The sequence below is a fragment of the Poecile atricapillus genome, chromosome 3, assembly GCF_030490865.1.
Source record: "Poecile atricapillus isolate bPoeAtr1 chromosome 3, bPoeAtr1.hap1, whole genome shotgun sequence".
Classification (NCBI taxonomy): domain Eukaryota; kingdom Metazoa; phylum Chordata; class Aves; order Passeriformes; family Paridae; genus Poecile; species Poecile atricapillus.
This window is the reverse complement of record NC_081251.1, coordinates 114,858,836-114,876,127: the sequence shown is the minus strand read 5'-3', so window position 1 is coordinate 114,876,127 and position 17,292 is coordinate 114,858,836. Positions and strand designations below refer to the sequence as shown.

General features: G+C 45.5%; 1 protein-coding gene across 4 annotated transcripts in view; it reads left to right on the top strand.

Annotated features, from left to right (window-relative positions):
- CCDC85A (coiled-coil domain containing 85A) overlaps positions 1–16,400 on the top strand; it is a 94,501-nt gene extending 78,101 nt beyond the window's left edge. For all 4 annotated transcript variants that reach the window (XM_058834959.1, XM_058834957.1, XM_058834956.1 and 1 more), the window contains one exon: positions 14,410–16,400. In XM_058834959.1, the coding sequence (XP_058690942.1) occupies positions 14,410–14,499 (90 nt within the window). In that variant the 3' untranslated portion in view covers positions 14,500–16,400. The remainder of the gene's footprint in view (positions 1–14,409) is intronic.
- Positions 16,401–17,292: the final 892 nt, after the last annotated feature.

Here is a 17,292-nt window from a genome sequence, read left to right as displayed (position 1 = left end):
AATTCAAACATTTTAAGTAATAATTGGGTTATATTCTTTTTAATACTTCAAGGAATATATTAGCTACATTAATGCAAGACTGAAATTCAATTGAATAAATAAGCAAATATGATGTTAAAGGTTATCCTAACATGTTTCTAAGAATGAAAAAATTTAAAGTCTGGTACAAATGAATCAAAGACACTTGTAATTGTCATATATGCACATACTTACTAGAACATATCTCTATTATATTTCATTAAATAATCCTTTGAAAAATCTCAGGTCTTCAAATGAAGTTACCCACTGGAAAAGAAAAGAAGTTGGATTTTGTTTACATTGAACACTAGTCATTGGTCTGACAAAGAAAAACGCTTTTTGTTGGACTTAGTACCATTGTTTGACTGTAAAATCCAAGGTAACAGTGATGTAGTAAGAAGTAAAATCCACTGGCTCAGATTTATTGCCCTTTTCCTAAGGCAGATTTGAAGTGAAGTGTGGTGGCTTTTCCTCTCACCTTTCCTATGACAGTTGGAAGGGCCTCTGCAGCTCAGTGCTTGGTGATCTTGGGCACTTTGCTTCTCTCTACCCTAATTTTTGGATCTGGAAAAGAAGGACAACAAGAAATGTCTGCTGATTAACACAGAAACAGTTTTCAGTAGGAAAGACAAAGGTTGATCCTCAGTGATAACAAATAGTATTTTCTTTTCAAGAATGTCTTTCAGGGCAAATGTTAACAAACCCATCCAAAAATACACAAATGTGTGATTTGTCTTGGGTCTGGAACAACACTGGGAGATCAATTGTGCAGAACATTCTTCATGGGCCAAATCTTCAGAAGTGTCCGTGTGATTTGTGTTTGATTGGTCTGGGTTTGAGGCACTGAGGCAGAACCCACAAAAATCATTCCCAAATCTTACCAAAGAGAAGTTCTTTCACTGAATTCAGTGAAAACACCTCGGCTGGGGTGCCCAACCAGAGAACAGTGCCTGTGGAAACAGCCCTAAGCCTGTAGCTGGTGCAAAAACCATTGCAACCAAATGTGCTGAGGGTAGGGTTTTGAAGGGGAAGAGCAAGGTGAGCAAGCCTGGAAACTACTTTTTGTTTTCAAATAGCCAGGTCAGTTTGTTTTATGTATGGTTTTGTTGGCAAAAGGATCTGTGGTAGAGTCCTGAAAAATCTCTTCTCCCTGGGTATTTCATTCTAAGGCTTAATGAGTGGCAAGAGTTCACATTTCCAGGCATATTTTACTCTTCCTCCTGGTTGAAGTCATGGCTTTGGGGAGAGGAAGGAAGAATAGACACCGAGTTTATTCTAACTCTGCACTCATCACCTCGCTGTTACGTGTGCCTGAGATTGTTTTGGGGGTTTGTTATTCCTGGGGGTCCCACCTAGAACGTGCTCACCTCAGAGCTGATCAGGCCCTGTCACAAAGACAAGGATGCAGGATGGAAATGCATCAACTCCTGGCACTGGTTTGATTCTGTTTAATGGGAGGAATGGGAGTTTATTGGGCATGAAGCCAAGCCAAGCGCTTTTGACAAATAAACTGAAAATCTACAACAAGCTCTGCAAGTGATGAAGGTTTTTGGCACAGCTCTTTCTCAGTTACAGTGTCCTGCCTTAAAATTTCAGGAGTGCCTCAGTGAGAGATGCCTTTTGCTTTTTGGATAGCCCCTCCCTGATGGGGTGCTGGAGCACTGGGAGGGTTTGGGAATTGAGGATTACAGTCGTGAGTGTGACATCTCTGCTGTCTCTGCTGAGGAGCCCTGGCCTTGTCTCAGGCGTTTTTCCCTCTCCTCCTGCCACACTTTTCTTCTTTTTCCTCTCTGCTTTCAATATCCTTTCTTCTCCCCTTTTCTGCTTTTGTGTCACTCATGGAAATGCACTGACACATTTGTCGACACCTCTCCAGACAAATCATTCTGTTCCTCTGTCACTTAGATGTGGTTCTTTTCCAATTTCTTTTGCTTTTCTTGTCTCCCTCTGTATGTATTAGTTTTCTTTTCAAAACCCCACAGACCTCTAATGTAAAGGTTTTATTAATATTTAGTGGCAAAAGCATTTTCAAAGCAAATGGTTTTAAGTGCTGCCATCACTGTTCAAATGAAACCTGAGTTTCAGCTCACTCTGCTGTACCAAAAGGCTGCTTTGTCAGGGGAATTGCAGTACCACCACTGAGTCAATATTTTAGTTTGATCAGGTAATAGAAAAGGTATAAAAATCAGAATGTTCACTTAAGCCTGTCAATGTCTCTTGCTGTGCTGCACAGGGGTTGAGAAGGTGGTTCAGAGCATAGGAGGGGGTTTCAGAGTTACAAGGAGCCGTAGGTTGCAGGTTTGGTGAGAGCTGTTCTTTTGTTGTTGTTGTTCTGTTTTCCTTCTCTCCAATAACAAGATATGATCCAGACCCTTTCACTTTCTGGCCACAAACAGGACTTTGGAGTAAAAAAGCAGACAATTTCCAAGATTTCTGACGTGCAGCTGGGTCTTCTGTTAGGAATGCCAGACTGTGCTGGCTGTGGCTGGGCCCAGGGGTGAGCAGCTTGCACTGGTGCTCCTCAAAACGCTCCTGTGAGCAAAGCTGTGTGACAGCAGGGCCTGGGGGCTGCAGGGCTTGAGCACAAACCTTTCTGGTTTGCTGGATGGACTTCAGACCACAGTAGCTCCCCGTGGGGCTGGGGCAGGAGCAGCACATGGGCTCTGGCAGTGCCTTCTGCTGACTCAAAATGCACATGGAGCTGCAGAACCACTGGGGACTGGGCTGTGCAGCTGATGTTGAAAAGGGAAACTGCAGCATCAGCAGTGCTCTAACCACACACAGTGTGTTGGCCCTGGCTGGAGGCTACGTGCCCACCAAAGCTGCTCCATCACTCCCTTCCACAGCTGGGCAGGGGGAGGAAACACAGCAGAAGGCTCAGGGGTTGAGATAAGGACAGGGACAGATCACTCCCCAGTTATTGTCATGGGCAGAACAGGCTTGGCCTGGAGAAATTAAATTAATTCATTACCACTCTAATCAGAGTAGGATAATGGGAAATAGAAACTAAATCTTAAAACACCTTCCCCTCATCCCTTCCTTCTTCCTGGCTCAGCTTTACTCCTGATTTTCTCTATCTCCTCTCCATCAGCAGCGCAGGGTGGACAGGGCATTGTTTCCTCCTTCTTAAATGTGTAACTCATCTGCACTGAGCTTTTAGGGAGCCATCCCTAAAGCCTCCCCATTACTAAACCCCTAAATCTTCCCCTGCCGCTCTTGTCACACCAGTCCACTACACCAGGATGTAACAGCCATGCTGTTGTAATGAAGATAATTAATAAAATACGTAGGGATCAGAGATTGGATTTGGATGCCAGTTGCAGCTGAGACAGCCCTGTTGTGTCAGTGAGTAACTTCAGAGGCCTGGACAGATGAGTGTCCTCCCAGACCTGCCGTGGTGCGTGACTGCTCCCCGTGCCTTATGCCGGGGAAAGCCGGATCAGGATCCGGCATCCACACGTCAATTAGCTGGAGATATCCCTGAGTTTCTGTAGGGGTGGTATTTCAGGGCTGATCAGCTCAGCTGAAATGCTCTGGGAATGTGGACATCTGTCATATCATGACAGTGAATGCATTTGCAAAAGACAAAGTTGGCAAGTCACCCAATTTAAATTGCTTCAGTTCTTATTTGTTTCACGGGAGGAGGAGACTTTTCCCCTTCCAGCTCTTTGTCCTTGTAATTCAGCTTTCCCTTTCAGTGAAGGGGAGGGGAAGCATTGCCAGGATGCTGCAGACAAAGTGCAGTTGGGATGCAGGGAGTGAGCTCCTGGCTCCCTCAGCACAGGACCAGGAGCCTGCTCCAGAGCTGGGCTGAGCTGGAGCCCTTCTGCTCCCTCTCCCCTGGGCTCTGCTGCCTCTGTTTCCTCATTCTTGCCTTTCCTTTTGGTCCTTTTCCATCTCTTTTTGCTGTATTTCCTTCACTTGCACTGTTGCTTCAGGCCCTTTTTTGGGGGGTTGCATCCTTGTTAGTCCATTCCAGTCCTGGTATGTTAAACTGGGAAATGGCAGGTGTGACTCTTAGGCACACATTACTTTATTTTTAAGCTCTTCCAACATTTCTATTTCCTTCTTTCTTCCCCCTTCCATTAGATTATCTCATTTTATTTCAACCCCTTTCCAAATCTTTCAAAAACCTTTCACTAAGATCTGTGGTTTTTATTTTACCTCTTGATGACATTTTTTAATTATAAATTTAATTAGAAGATGGGAACTGTTTGGTTAGTGGTTTCTTCCTAAAATCTGTGTCACTCACAGACCCATAGTGTTTGTCTCCTCCCTTCCTTAGCATGTAGAATAGGGAATCCTTCGACCAAAATGTAATTAAAAACCATTGAACAAACTGATATTTCCTAATCATGTAATCAAATATTTGCTGAAAGAAAGTGAATCAAGAGCATCCACCCACCCTGTTCTTTCATATGCTCCCACCCCCAGTGTAAATTAACAGGCCATTAATGAAGGCCTCCAGTTCCAGCAGCTGAGGTTCTGGGCAGAGTCTTTGTCTCATTGTGCTTGACAGGGGAGGGCTGGAAGACAAGAGCTCATGAACTTCATGTCACAAAGACACAAATTCAGGAAAATCTTGGTGTGCAGAGAGTTGCAGTTCTCAGAGGACAGGTAGTGCTTTTTTCCAGTTATAACTCTGAAAGTCTGGAATTTCTTTGTCCTCAGGATTTTCTAGTAGACTCCATGGAATCTTCTGGATTTTACATGTGTGGCCCGCAAGGTTTGGAACTGCCACAGCCCAGAACCTTTTTCTCTTGCCTGTTCATTATCAAGAGAGGTTTCTGAAGGGCCTGCTGGAGATGGCAGCTTCTGAGGGGGTGCAGCCAGCAATGGTTTTGGCCACTCAGAACTCTGAGTGTGCCTCCAACCCACTGTGAGAGTGTGTGGATGTTGGCAGCAATATCCTGCAAAGGTTTCTGCTGGGGTCTTTGAGGATAGGCAAAAAACTGCAGCATTTGAAGATTGTGTATTTTAATTGACAGGAATGTTCCCTAAAAAAATGTCACTGTTTTCTTCAGTGTGTTATTAATCCAGCAGAGCAACAAGCTGCAGTTATTGCTTTCTGGTTTTCCCTTCTCCTGCCTGTTTGAAACAAGCTGACAAACACAGACTGTGTTTGCTTTGAGCTGTACAGGGAAATTGAAGGCTGGGGAAATCAGGGAAAAAAGCTTTGAAAATCAGGTAGTGATTGAAGTGGCATGGCAGCTACCCAGCAGGAAGGATCTGCTCCCCAGTAAATCACTGCCTCTGGGATAAGAGGCTGCTGCAGAATGAGGTAGAGCTTGGATGGTGGATGAACAGAGCAGTGCCCAGCAGGCAGGAAAATCCTGCTCTCTTGGGAGTTTGGATGAGGTGACTGTGAGTGTCCTTGGGGCAGCCATGGGATGCTTTTCCCTTCCTGGCTCTCCCTGCGTGCCAGGCTCCTCTGGAGGGGCCGTGGACTCCCACGGACTGAGCTGGACACTGCAGTGGCTTCCATTCATGATTGTCCTTAGTAACAATACAGACTGAAAAAATTAAGCTTTGTACTGACTTCAGTAGAAAATTCATGATTAATTCTCTCCATCACAGAATACCCTGCTCTACACAGGGATCTTTATTCTGACCCTGACCGGGGTACAGTGCAGGGTTTGCCTCTGGCACTGTGGGAAAATGGCCTGAGTAGTAACATTTTGCAGTTAGTCTGAGTGAAATGCAAAATTTCCATTCATATGGGCTTTTTGTTAGGTGATATTACAGGGCTGAGTCAGATTTCCTGTTCTTTTTATTCACTAGAGTCACGTTTTGGCATCAGATATTTTGGAGATTTACTTCTAACAGCAAATGGATCTGTGCATTCAGAGATTCTTATCTTTGTGTGAAGCCATGCACAGGATATAGAGTGGGTTTTACCTGCTCCCTGCAGCAGGATGACCTGCACAGAGATCCCTTCAGACGCAGAAGAGTTAGATCCCTTTAGATTCAGTGCCCACTGCTGTACTCGGGCACAAGGGCTGGCCAGGGCCACTAGGGAAGGCTGGTTGTGTGGGGATGATCAAAAAAAGTGAATTATTTCTCAGGTGCTGGTATTATGCAGCGGATTACTCCAGATGTTTAAAGTTTATAGAGATTGCAGCACTACAGAGCTATGATTTCATCCCTCCTGTCCCATTTGGATCCACTAACACAGTTTGTTAGTGGATAAGAAATGAAAGGATCAGTCACACGGAGCACGGCTTCCAGTGGTTGGATGCATGTGTGGAGCTGGGGAAGAGGAGGAAAGAGCAGATTTCTCTTCCCATTCTCAAGGTCCTGCTCAGGACCCAGTTGTACTCTGGGCTGGGCAGTGTCAGGGGCTCAGTGCAAGGACACCAAGGCCAGATTTTGGTGGAAGTTGAAGCAGGTCCATGCTCTCCATGGGAAGAAGCAGCAGCTCTGCCAGAGGCTCTCAATTCAACGCCCCGTGTGTTCAGACACCCCCGCTTTGGCCAAGTGCCTTTTCCTCCTGCTTTGCTTCACTGCCTCAGGAGCTCCTAACAGCAGTGCTGGAGTGTCTCCAGCTCACAGGGCCCATGCTCGGGCTGGGCATCCCCATCATCCCCTGGAATCAGCTTCCTCTGACGGAGGCAGAAGCTTTACTCCCTCAGTGGAGTGGCCTCACCCGACATGAGAAATCCCTGAGCTGGGGAAGGGCCTTCAGGGCTGTAAAATCTGTCTTACTTTTTTTGAGAAAAGCTGAAAAAGTCTCTTATCAAGGGCAGAGGGAGGAAGGAGAAGGATGTCCACAGGGGAAATACTAATTTTCAGTCTCCTACCAACATGTGCTGGCTGCTTGCAGCAGTGTGTTCACAAGTTTCTCGTTCTCATGAAAGGAGACAAAAATCTGCTACATATGGCAGGGAAGAGGAGCACAACTGCCTGGAGGAGGGCTTGAACTCTGAGAGCAGCATCACTTGCAGGAGGAATGGATTTTATTGTCTTCAGTAGTCCTTACTCATTTTCTCAGCATTTTAATGGCAATATTTCTATTTTCTATTCAAAACTGACTAAAATCTTTGCTGCCCCTGGAGTTAGTAAAGAAACAGAATACTTCTACTGATAAAACTTCCAAAACTGACAGACTGAATTTATCCTAACCCAGACTTGTTACAATCTGCTTTATTACCCCTTTTCCTTCAACTTTCATTTCCTTTCTCAGAGTACAGCATTAAGTCTGGCCAGTCACTAACAGATCCATAAATCCTTCCCAAAGCAAAATAAGTCCTAAAACCCCTCACAGCAAAGTGGTCATTGCTGGGGAGGATTGCCCTGCACAGCCCCGAGATCCATTAGCACCCACTCGAATGGATTCCATGGATCCTGTGCTCGGCAGGAGGACAAGGTCGTGTATGAAATGAGGTTTCACATTCAGTAAATGTATCTTTAAAAGTACCTTTTCCATGGGTTTCATTCTGGGGTGTTTTGTTGTGGGTTTGTTTGGGGTTTTTTTAAACATATTTCATTTTTTTAAGGTTTTGGTTTTTTTAATATGTGAGGTCCAGTTGTGCAGGTGACTGTGGGGATCGAGCTGATGTGTTGGGTGGCTGGGAGGGTTCTCTCTGCCCCTTGGCACTGCTCACAGCAGCCTTAGCATATCCCAAGAGCATTAGGAACTTGCTTGGACTGGGTTACTTTCCAATGAATTTTCAGGCAGGCTTGATCTGCAAAGTTCAGCCTCGTGTCTTTGCTCTGTGCCCTTTTTTCTCCCACACCCACCTTCATCTTTCCTATTGTTTAGATTAGAGACACCCCCAGAAACTCTGCACTGTGCTGTGTGCTTGCTCAGCAGGGCAAATGACTGCACGTGGGGCACCGATCCTCATCAGAGGCTCTTTCCACTGTCATTATTTTTCCTTCAGAAATGCATTTCCCACACATTCCAGCAGGAATTACGGCTACATTATTTCTTAATGTTTCCTATGGTGTTTGTTACTCTCTAAGGGAGGAAATTTCCATCCCTCGGTCTTTGAAATGTTTTGCTTCTTTATTTTTCTCAATATTTTAATTTTTTTTTACACAAAGTTCTGCATGAGGAATGAAAGGGAAGAGCAGGGCAGGTCGGGAGCAGCTCGGGAGCGGGGCTGGAGAGGTCCCTGCAGCTGCAGCGCTCACATTGCTGCCCACAGATGCAGCAGGGGTATTTTTAGCACTCCTCCAGAGCCTCCTGCTTGCTCAGGTTACCTCACTCCAGGAGATTCTTTACATCCTGCAAAGTTTGAGGTGACTGGGCTGGAAGAGTTTAGGTAGCTTGCATTTTTTTTGGCAGTGTCCTGAAGAGCCCTTCCAGGTGTCCACTGGGAGGACAAAGCCCCCGAGGTTGTCACTGCTGGGGACAAGTTGACATCTCTCAGGTCAAGGGGGCCGTGCCCTTGCCTGGAAGAGCTGGAGGCAGGGAAGGAATGAGCTGGCAGCCCTGGTCAGCTGCAGTTCGTGCTGCAAACCTCACAGCAACATGCAAAAACGGGAATTCTGTCGATGGAGTGATCTCCAGAATTACGGAGATAAAATTAGACCTTGTGAAAACCTTCCTCTGAGGTTGAAATTATCTCTCTAAACTTTGTAGTGCTTCTGCAGGGCAATGTACACACGTAAGAAATTTTGTTCCTGTGTCCTGATTTTTCCAGGGAGACACTCTTAAGGGGGGCTTTGGAGTCACACACGCCTTCAGCGCTTCTCAGCCTTTTGCAAAAGAGCAATAAATAACTGACATCTGTTTTAATCAGTGACCAAGGCTTTTGTGTATTAAATAGTGTTTAATTTTTTGCGAAGGATGCCATTAGGATGCCAGGAGGGGCGGAGGGGAGTCACTGCTCTGCAAACGAGCCAGCCAACGTCAGTGGACATGGCTCAGCCTCTCAGCAGTCTGACTCAGTGGTAAATGCTCTGAAGGTAACGCTGCTCCTCTGGTACAGTCCATGCAAAACGTCCTGTCTGTCCCTCAACACGTGTGTATTGTCCTGGCAACATCCCCGTGGGCACCGCCGGGATGTTACCGTCACCAGTGCGGTTGTTTTCGTGTGTCACTCATTGCATCTGTGGACTGTGTGTTTCCTGGGCAGGCTCCAGCCCTCACAGCCGTGTGGATTCCAGCTGGAGCTGCTCTCCACGTTACATTTGGAGTTTTTCTTTGAAGCTGGGAGTGGTGTTTTGCTGGATAAGGAAGTCTTTCATTGAGTATGCATGTTTGTGCTCCAGTGGAATACAAGGGATTCCTGTAACCTGTGCAGAGAGAAAGATTTTAGTGCGGAGATAAAGCCAAGGCACACAGAATATTGGTGTTAAAAATAGCAAAGACCACAATCCCAAGGTCAATGTTGAAACTCCCTTGGGATCAGAAGTGTTTCACCCTGAAGTCGGGGCTGGACCGCAAAGGCCTGTGTGGCATTGATACCCAGCTGTTGACACAAGTAATCAGAGGGGTAAAGTTTCAAGTTCTCCCTTCTGTCAGCAGTGAAACTGTTGCAATTAAAGAAACTTAGAAAGTGTGACAAGATCCAAGGTTTATGGGGTGATGTGTGACAACAAGTGGCCGAGTTCAGTGTCCCACTGCAGCACCAGTGGTGTCTGTGTTCCTCTGGAGGGGAACAGAACCGAGGGAGAGCTGAGCAGAGGGAGGACTGTGCATTCCTCTCTGCCAGGGCTGGCTCAGTCCTGGCTGTCTGGGGCTTTGGGCCCCTCTTCTCTCCTGTGCTGCACTCATTTCTAACCTGCTTTAGGTTAATGGGGTGCTTTTCCCCACCTATACAGGGGTTGCAGGGACATTACTTGGAGGGGGAGCTTTGCCTTCCTTCTGGAAGGGACTTGTGTAGACATTTGCTCTGGTTTTGAGCTCAGCAGTGCTGTTGACTTGCCTGGACATCCGAGTTCCTGCACAGGGTGATTATGTCCCTCAGGCTGGGTGACATTGGCTTCTCCTCGGTGCAGCCTGAGGAAATGGGTTTATGCAAGAGAAGAGAGCACAAATTACAGCAATCAGATCCCTTCCTGTAACACAACCTGGGCACAGCAGCTCTTCCCTGCAGCCACCTCGCCTGTTTTCAGGCATCCAGAGGGGAGAGGCAGCCCAGAGGGCCCCAGCCCCTCTCCCCATGCCCTCACTGCCAGGTCCCCTCTGCGGTGGCCTCCAGCCCTGAGCGTGCTTCAGAGCTCTCCAGGCCCTCTCTGCACCCTCCATGTATTTCACCTGCTGCTGCCTAGAAAATGAAGCTATGCTGGGTAATTCTGTGAAGAGATCATGTGTCATTATGGAAAAAAGCAGTTTGTAATTCTCTTAAAATCCCCCTTGGCAAAGGCTCTTCCCTGAAGAGAGCATTTAACAAGGTGCTTTTGACAACCTATAATAACAGCTGGTCTGTGTAAGTGAAATATTGGAGCAACAGCTGATGCTTTGCTTGCTGAAATGGATTGATAAGAAATACACAGAGTTTAGTTCAATATGATGTGAAAGCTGAGCTGTAAGTTCACAAGAAGGTACTGCAGCAATTGATATGAATGAAGTGTTGTATCCAAATGGAGAGTGAGCTGGCAGCTCACAGACATCCCCAGTCAGGGAGCAGACCCTGCTGTTTCCCAGGGTGGGTTTGGTCCCACCTTTCTGGGGAATGCTCAGCTGCCCCTTGCATCATCACTCTGCAGAATCAGGTACGGGAGGAAGAACAAGCCAGCACCAGGAGTGTGCTTTTCTGTACAAATTTGGCAACTTGGAATTCCTGCAACAAAGAAATAGTCTCCGTTATAAAACCTCATTGTTAGTGCAACCCACTCGTGCACAGCAAGAAACCCAAAGAGCAGAAATGTGTTTTGAAGGGACATTTCCATTAGAAAACAGAGGAGGGAGTTATTAAAATAGTGCTGTTGTTTTCCTGGCCTTGAAAAAAATGAAAAAACATTTTTAAAATGGTATAGAATCTCCTTCTGGTGTAGAAACGGGGAACAAGAGCAGAGCTTTGCCTTGCAGCTGGTTGGCCAAGGCTCTGCCATGACCTGCTCTGCCAGACAGGATGGTTGGAAGAAGAATTTGCCACGTGTGTGTCCTCATGCCTGGGCCACTTGTACCCAACCAAACTGCTGGTGGTGCTCCACCAGATTGACTTTGCACTGAGACAGCTGGAAAAATGTGCAGGGTAAGTTTCAGGTGTTTAACTTCATATTCTATAGCGAGCCTGGAAACACCTGAAGATGCAGAGTAATCTTTGTTTAAATGCTGACAGTACGCCCTTGAAGATTTTATATGGAAATTAAGTCAATTACTGTTTCTGTAATGCAATTACTGTTTCATTAGGAGCACTGTAGTGTTAACATGTGGGTTAGTATTGATCAGAAAAATCTATGTGTATAATATATCTGGAATAAAGTACTGTGTGACTCAGCTGACCTGAATTTATCCTTCATAAGAATAAAACTTGGCAAGTGTGATGAAACCTGGCAGCCTCAGTTTCCCCACCTGAACAATGGCCCTTTTGTATTTTCCTGCCTGTGATATTCTTATGCAGCTTATTAATAAAACCCCAGTTTGTAAGTCATATATATTTAATTGTAATCCATAAAAATTCTTGTGATGTGAGTAATGCCACTCCTAAAATGCTCAACTTGACATAATCACTTCATTTGTGTAAATCTCAAATAGACACTTGTATCCCACCTTGTCCCTTTGTTCCCCAGCCATTCAAAGCTCTGCTGCTGGCATTGAAATGCTCCCTGTTCCTCTGACTTTCATAATCCGTGCCTGATTTGACTCTTGATATATTATTATACTTTTTAAATAGTTGCTTATTTCCTTTCTGGTTTTGTTTTCTCTTACACCCACCCAGTCCACGTTAAAAGCACAGTGTATTTGTGATAAACTAATTATAATATTTCTTTTGCATTCTCCTTGCAGTCTTTGCCAGGCTGAAACTCAGTGTTTAGCTGCAGCCTGATGCACTGTGGGTGTTTCACAGGAAACATTTGCTATGGCATCATTTTGCCTGTGAAAACAGTGGAACGATGACAAGTTCCGCTTTGAGCTCCAGAATTTTGATGCATGGTGTTGACTGGTACCAAAATGCAATCTGCTACCAAAATATGGCAAAATGCAAATATGGATGTGTAATTCATGCTGTAGGAATTTTGTGGTGGGATATGATGGTGCTGGTATTTTATTAAGAGAAAGGAGGTGGGAATTCTCTCCTCAGGATGTGCATATGGAATTGGTGCCTCCTCATCACCAATGTATTTGGGAATGGTTTTGCTTTGTATTTATCAGCTTGTGGTGCCTTTTGAGGATGTAGCCACATGTGGCAGCAGGTTGAGGGGTAGTTCTTGGTGTATCAGTGAGCAGGGGGGTAATTCCAAAGCACAGGAATGGCTGGAGGGCTGTTATTCAGGATTTTACTCAGGTTACTGGGAAATTTTGTTTGCAATTCTCTTGGGAAGGGAGGCTGAGGGAAAGTGGGGTACACCAGTTGGGATTAGGGGTGTAGCTGGGCAGGAGGGCTCAGGGAGCTGAGATTTCCATGAGTATTTCCTTCTGCTCATGGGGTCCCACAAGCTCAGAATGCTGCCAGCAGATGTAATGGCTCTCACTTGGCTTCCAGGGACATTTCTGAATCCTGGAGCTCTGCTGCATTGGATGTAAGCTAAAAAGGAATCTTGTGATCCTCACAGCTGTCCTTTAGCTGAGGTTTCTGCTGGAATTTGGAATGATTTTGAGTGACATTTTGACCCCAACTTGTCACTTGTGCTTAGGACATGGGCTCTCTTGTATGGGTTTGTCCCTTCCCAGCAATCAGGGGTCACTCATTCAGCTGGAAATAAAGGACTGTGGGAAGAGTCACCTCCTAGTTTATTACTGTGTCAGCATTAGCTGCATGGTAAATATTGTCTTAATATCTATTGACAAGAAAAAATTGTTGAAAGTCATGGATAGGTGCAATGTGCTTTCTCACAAAAGCTGTCCAGGAGATCTTCCTCTTTGCTAGCATTAAGTTAGGAAAACCAGGAACCAGAGGCTGGAAAGAATAGTCAGATCCAGCCTGGATGTGCCACAGACACCCAATTTGAGAGGTGACTGTGAACCCCCATTTTTCATGCTCTCACCTCTGCAGTGTTTCACTGCACAGCAAACATGCCTAAAGCACACACATTTTTTATGACAGTGACTTGGGATTTCTGGCTGCAAGATTTTGGTCATGTTTGCAGGGTTTGGGTCATGCCCACCCATTGGAATTCAAGACAGTTCCCTTTAAAGACTTGACTTTGTTCAGCCCTGGGCTTTAACACTGTAGCCATGGTGCTTCCAGTCCAAAGTATTTCTGGTTTTCATGCTTGCACTCAGGTTTTCTACAGAAAAGGCTCACAGAAAGGGGGTTATTTTCCCATCTCTTGCACAGAATCACAGTAAGACCTTGAGTTTGTTCTGCCTGTGCTCATCAGCTATTGGAACTACCTTTTCAGGATGTCAGCTTCCCAGGATCCAGCTCCTTTGTCTTTCAGTGCCAGGTAATGCAGAGTCTATTCACTGCTGGACTTTAGGCACTGGTAAAATACAAATAATCAATGATGACAATGGAAAACAGCTTTTACCTTTCTTGACAGTCATATTGCTGGTGGCCTAGAGATTAGTGGGTGATTTAGTAGCAGTTACAAAAAGGAAAAATCTGAAATTGTGATACAATTGATAGGAATCACCATTCTTGTCTATAATGGTCCCTGAGAGGCCTGAGGACATGACACAAGCTACTGTTCTTGTGCTCATACATCAACCTTTCTATAAATCATTATCAAAGACTTCCCTGAATGTTGGGGGTGTCACTTCTCTGCTTTTTAATTCCAGTACTGGAGCATGGGTGTTAAGCAGAGTGTAGCACAGTGAGTGCAGGCACAATTCCTCTGACCTCAAGCAGGAACTAGTGGAGTAAATAACGCCTTGCTTGATTTGAAGAGAACAAGTAAATCCTTTGAAATAGAGAACTGCTCTGTGGTTTTTAAACTGGAGACGTTTCAGACACCTTTGGATGGATCTTGGTGCTTCTGAATCACATTCTGCAAGAGGTGTGGTTGGGGAAATAGTTGGGCAGAGTTTCTGTTGAGGTCTGCAAACACCCTGAGTCCTGTGTGTGAAGCATAAAATACCCCAGTGCTGTACGTGCCAGTTCATGTGTCCCTGTTTCTAATCATTTGTAGCTGGCAGCATGTGCTTTCTGTGTTCAGAGGGAATGTTGTGTCCCTCGAGAGACAGTCTCTGCTCCTGTTGTGTGTCCCTGGCCTGTGTCCTGGCTGTGCTGCATGGTGTGTGTGCCGAGCCGTGCCATTCCAGGTGCATGTCCATGGGAACGCGGCTGCTCCCGAACTGGGGATAATGAGCTCTCTTTCCATCCCTCCCTCTAGGTTGTGTGGAGGAAACTTGGAGATGCTGCAGGGTCGTGCCCTGGAATTAGACAGCACTTGTCAGGAAATCAGTACAAAGGACCTATGTAAGAGGCCCTGAGCACGTCCTCTCTCTGAAGAGCACGGACTGAACTGCCCAGGAGAGGGGAAGAACCGCCTGTGTCCGCTGCAATTCCCAGCTGAGGACGGGGGGTCTGCACTGCAAGAGACTGCTGGAAAGGAGGGACGTTCTGCACAGGGGTGTGGCCGTGTGGCAGTGTCCCCCAGTCCTGCTGTTCCAATATCCCGGCTAATGAAGCGCTGCACCCTCACTGCAACACTCCACCCTTAGAAGCACTGAGGTATTGCCATCCTAACCAAAAGATATTTGGGATTCTGCAGGCGTTAGGCGAAATAAGTTTTATTTTGGTTAGTTACAGTGAATCTCTGATAGGTCTGAACGAGTTTTCCATTGGATTGAAGAGAGGTTTTTCAGCAGACTGGAGAGACACTGATAAACTGTGCCTTTGGTCTCCGCAGGTTTGAGAAAGTCGCTTCTTAGTAACTCCCACTTCAGTCTGTAAAGGATCTGTTAATGGTGCTTAGGCGATTTCCAGGTGATTTCTTTGCTTTGGTAGAATACCTGCCTTTGGAGGTGCTAAAAGACCATAAAGTCCTAACCAGCCGGTAGTGTAGCATAACTACAGTACTTGTAGTGATCCACAATTTCTTTCTAAATGAAAGTCAAGATAGCTTTCTTTTCGATTCGCTTTGGTGCACATCTTCTGAAGAGGTGTAAGGTGTTTCATGAACGGCCCTTTAATAAACAAAATACTTAGGCATCACTATTACAGGTCTCAAGTCAGGATTTCTATCAGAATTTATTTTGGAAAGTATTTTCCAATTGTCACGATGCTAATTTCTACTGTTTAATTTAGAGACACGCTGGCTTGTTTAACAAGAGCCTACAAGGATCTAAAGGATTGCACTGCATTATAAAAAAGCTTTTCTTGCCACACTGTAGTGTTCTTTCAAAGAAAAAGGTTTTATTATCCTCAGAGCATGTCTTTCATTATTATGAGGCAGAAAGCTCTTGTTCAGATTGCCTGAGATTTGACCAGCCGGCGCCCTAGATGTGCTTAGTTTATTTTTATCTCTGTGTATGATCCTAGTTGTGTGTATTGAATTACAACGATAGATATTTTGTGTATATCTTAAAGCAATGATAGTTTCATGTATGAATGTGCAACAGGCTTGTGACTGAATGCTGTTGCTTAACTTTTTACCATAGCTGAGTATCAAAAAGATTAATAAAAATTAATTAAAAAAAAAAATAGGAATGCAACAATTCCTGGGTTTCTGGTTTGTTCTTGGTTACTAAGATTTGAGCCAAAGTCAGAACCTCTGTTTTTCTGAGCTTGGACTGTATCCGTGGGCTATTTGCAGTGAAATGTAGCTCGGTTGCTGTACAATCTTTTGTTATATAGGAGTATGATGTAAATCTGCTATCTGTCTCCAGAAAAAGTGTGTTAATTTGCAGCAGTAATTCTGTTGGTTTCTGTTGTTATTTTCACTTGGTACCATTCAATGTAAGGCCTCTGATCCAGCGTTGATTTCCTGAGCAAAACTCCCATTCACTGCTTCTCCTTGAGTTGGAAATGCAGAATCCAGCCTTCTGTTCTGAACCATTGCCCTCCTGCGTGGCTTCTGCTGTACCCCCAGCCCAGACAGCTCTCTGTTCTCTTCCCATGTTGTTTTCTGCCCTATATTGTTTGCAGAGTTCAATTTCAATTGTTGTATTCCTATCTCTCTGTATGTATGAACAGCTGTAACACCTGTACTTGTGCCTGCACTCTGGATGTGCAGGGGCCAAGCGAGGGACACTGGTCTTTTGACACTACACTTGTGTAAATTTTGATACTGTATTAAAGCTATTTTTTTACAGTTCTGCATACGATGGGGTATCAAGTATTGTGTTCATCTTAGCAACGGTAATAAATTATAGAATCCCACCCTTGTTTGCTCTCCTTTACTGACTGAAGCTCTGAGCTGCTTGGGCTTACAGGCACGAGCCCTTGGAAATGTTTCCTGCTTGCCTGAGAAATTAGCTGCACGCTGTGCATTTTTCTTCATTTCCTTGCCAGGTGTCTTTAAAAACTCCCAGCGATGTGAAGTCGCTTCTCTGTTTTCTTCTAAACGAGGAATAGCTGTGGGTAACGTGCAGGGGGTTGTGACCAGGTGCAAATCGTTTATTCCTCAGCTGTGCCGTGTTCTGTGCTGGTTCTTTCTTCCTGCCCTCCTCACAGAGCAGTCTTGAGGTGAGGACAGGAGAACGTGGAGCTCCTGGAATCTTCTTGTTCAGGTAAGGGGTGCTGGTGGGGCTGAGGGAGGCTGGCAGTGTCCTACAGTGTGTTGGTGGCCGTGCGTGCCACCACATCCCTGCCCCAGCATGGCCTTGTGTGGGCTGGGGGACGGGGCTGCCTCTTGCTGCAGAGCACAGAACTTCCACTAAATTTTCTGGAGAGAAGAGATACTTAGTACAATCAATATCTTTAAGCTAATAAATCCCATGGGAACTCTTTAAAATGCACCTTCCTAAGAGGAGAAAGCAGGCAGTGTGGAGAAGGGGGTCAGTGCTCTTGTGAGGGTCTGTAGCCTGCTGAAATGCCTCTGTGCTAATGAATAAAAATTTCTGTAGTGCTTGGGGACCTTCAGCTCCTCTGTCGTGCTCCCTGCCCCTGTGGTTAAGCTGTTTTTCAGCGGAATGTGACTGTGCCAAGCCTTGTGGACTCTTTGTGCAGTTGCTTTTAGCAGAGTTCTGCTTTGGTTGGAGATTTGCACGTGTTGTTACGGAGCCTTTCCCAGGATCTGAATGAGCTATAAATTCACTGTGCGAGTGAATTT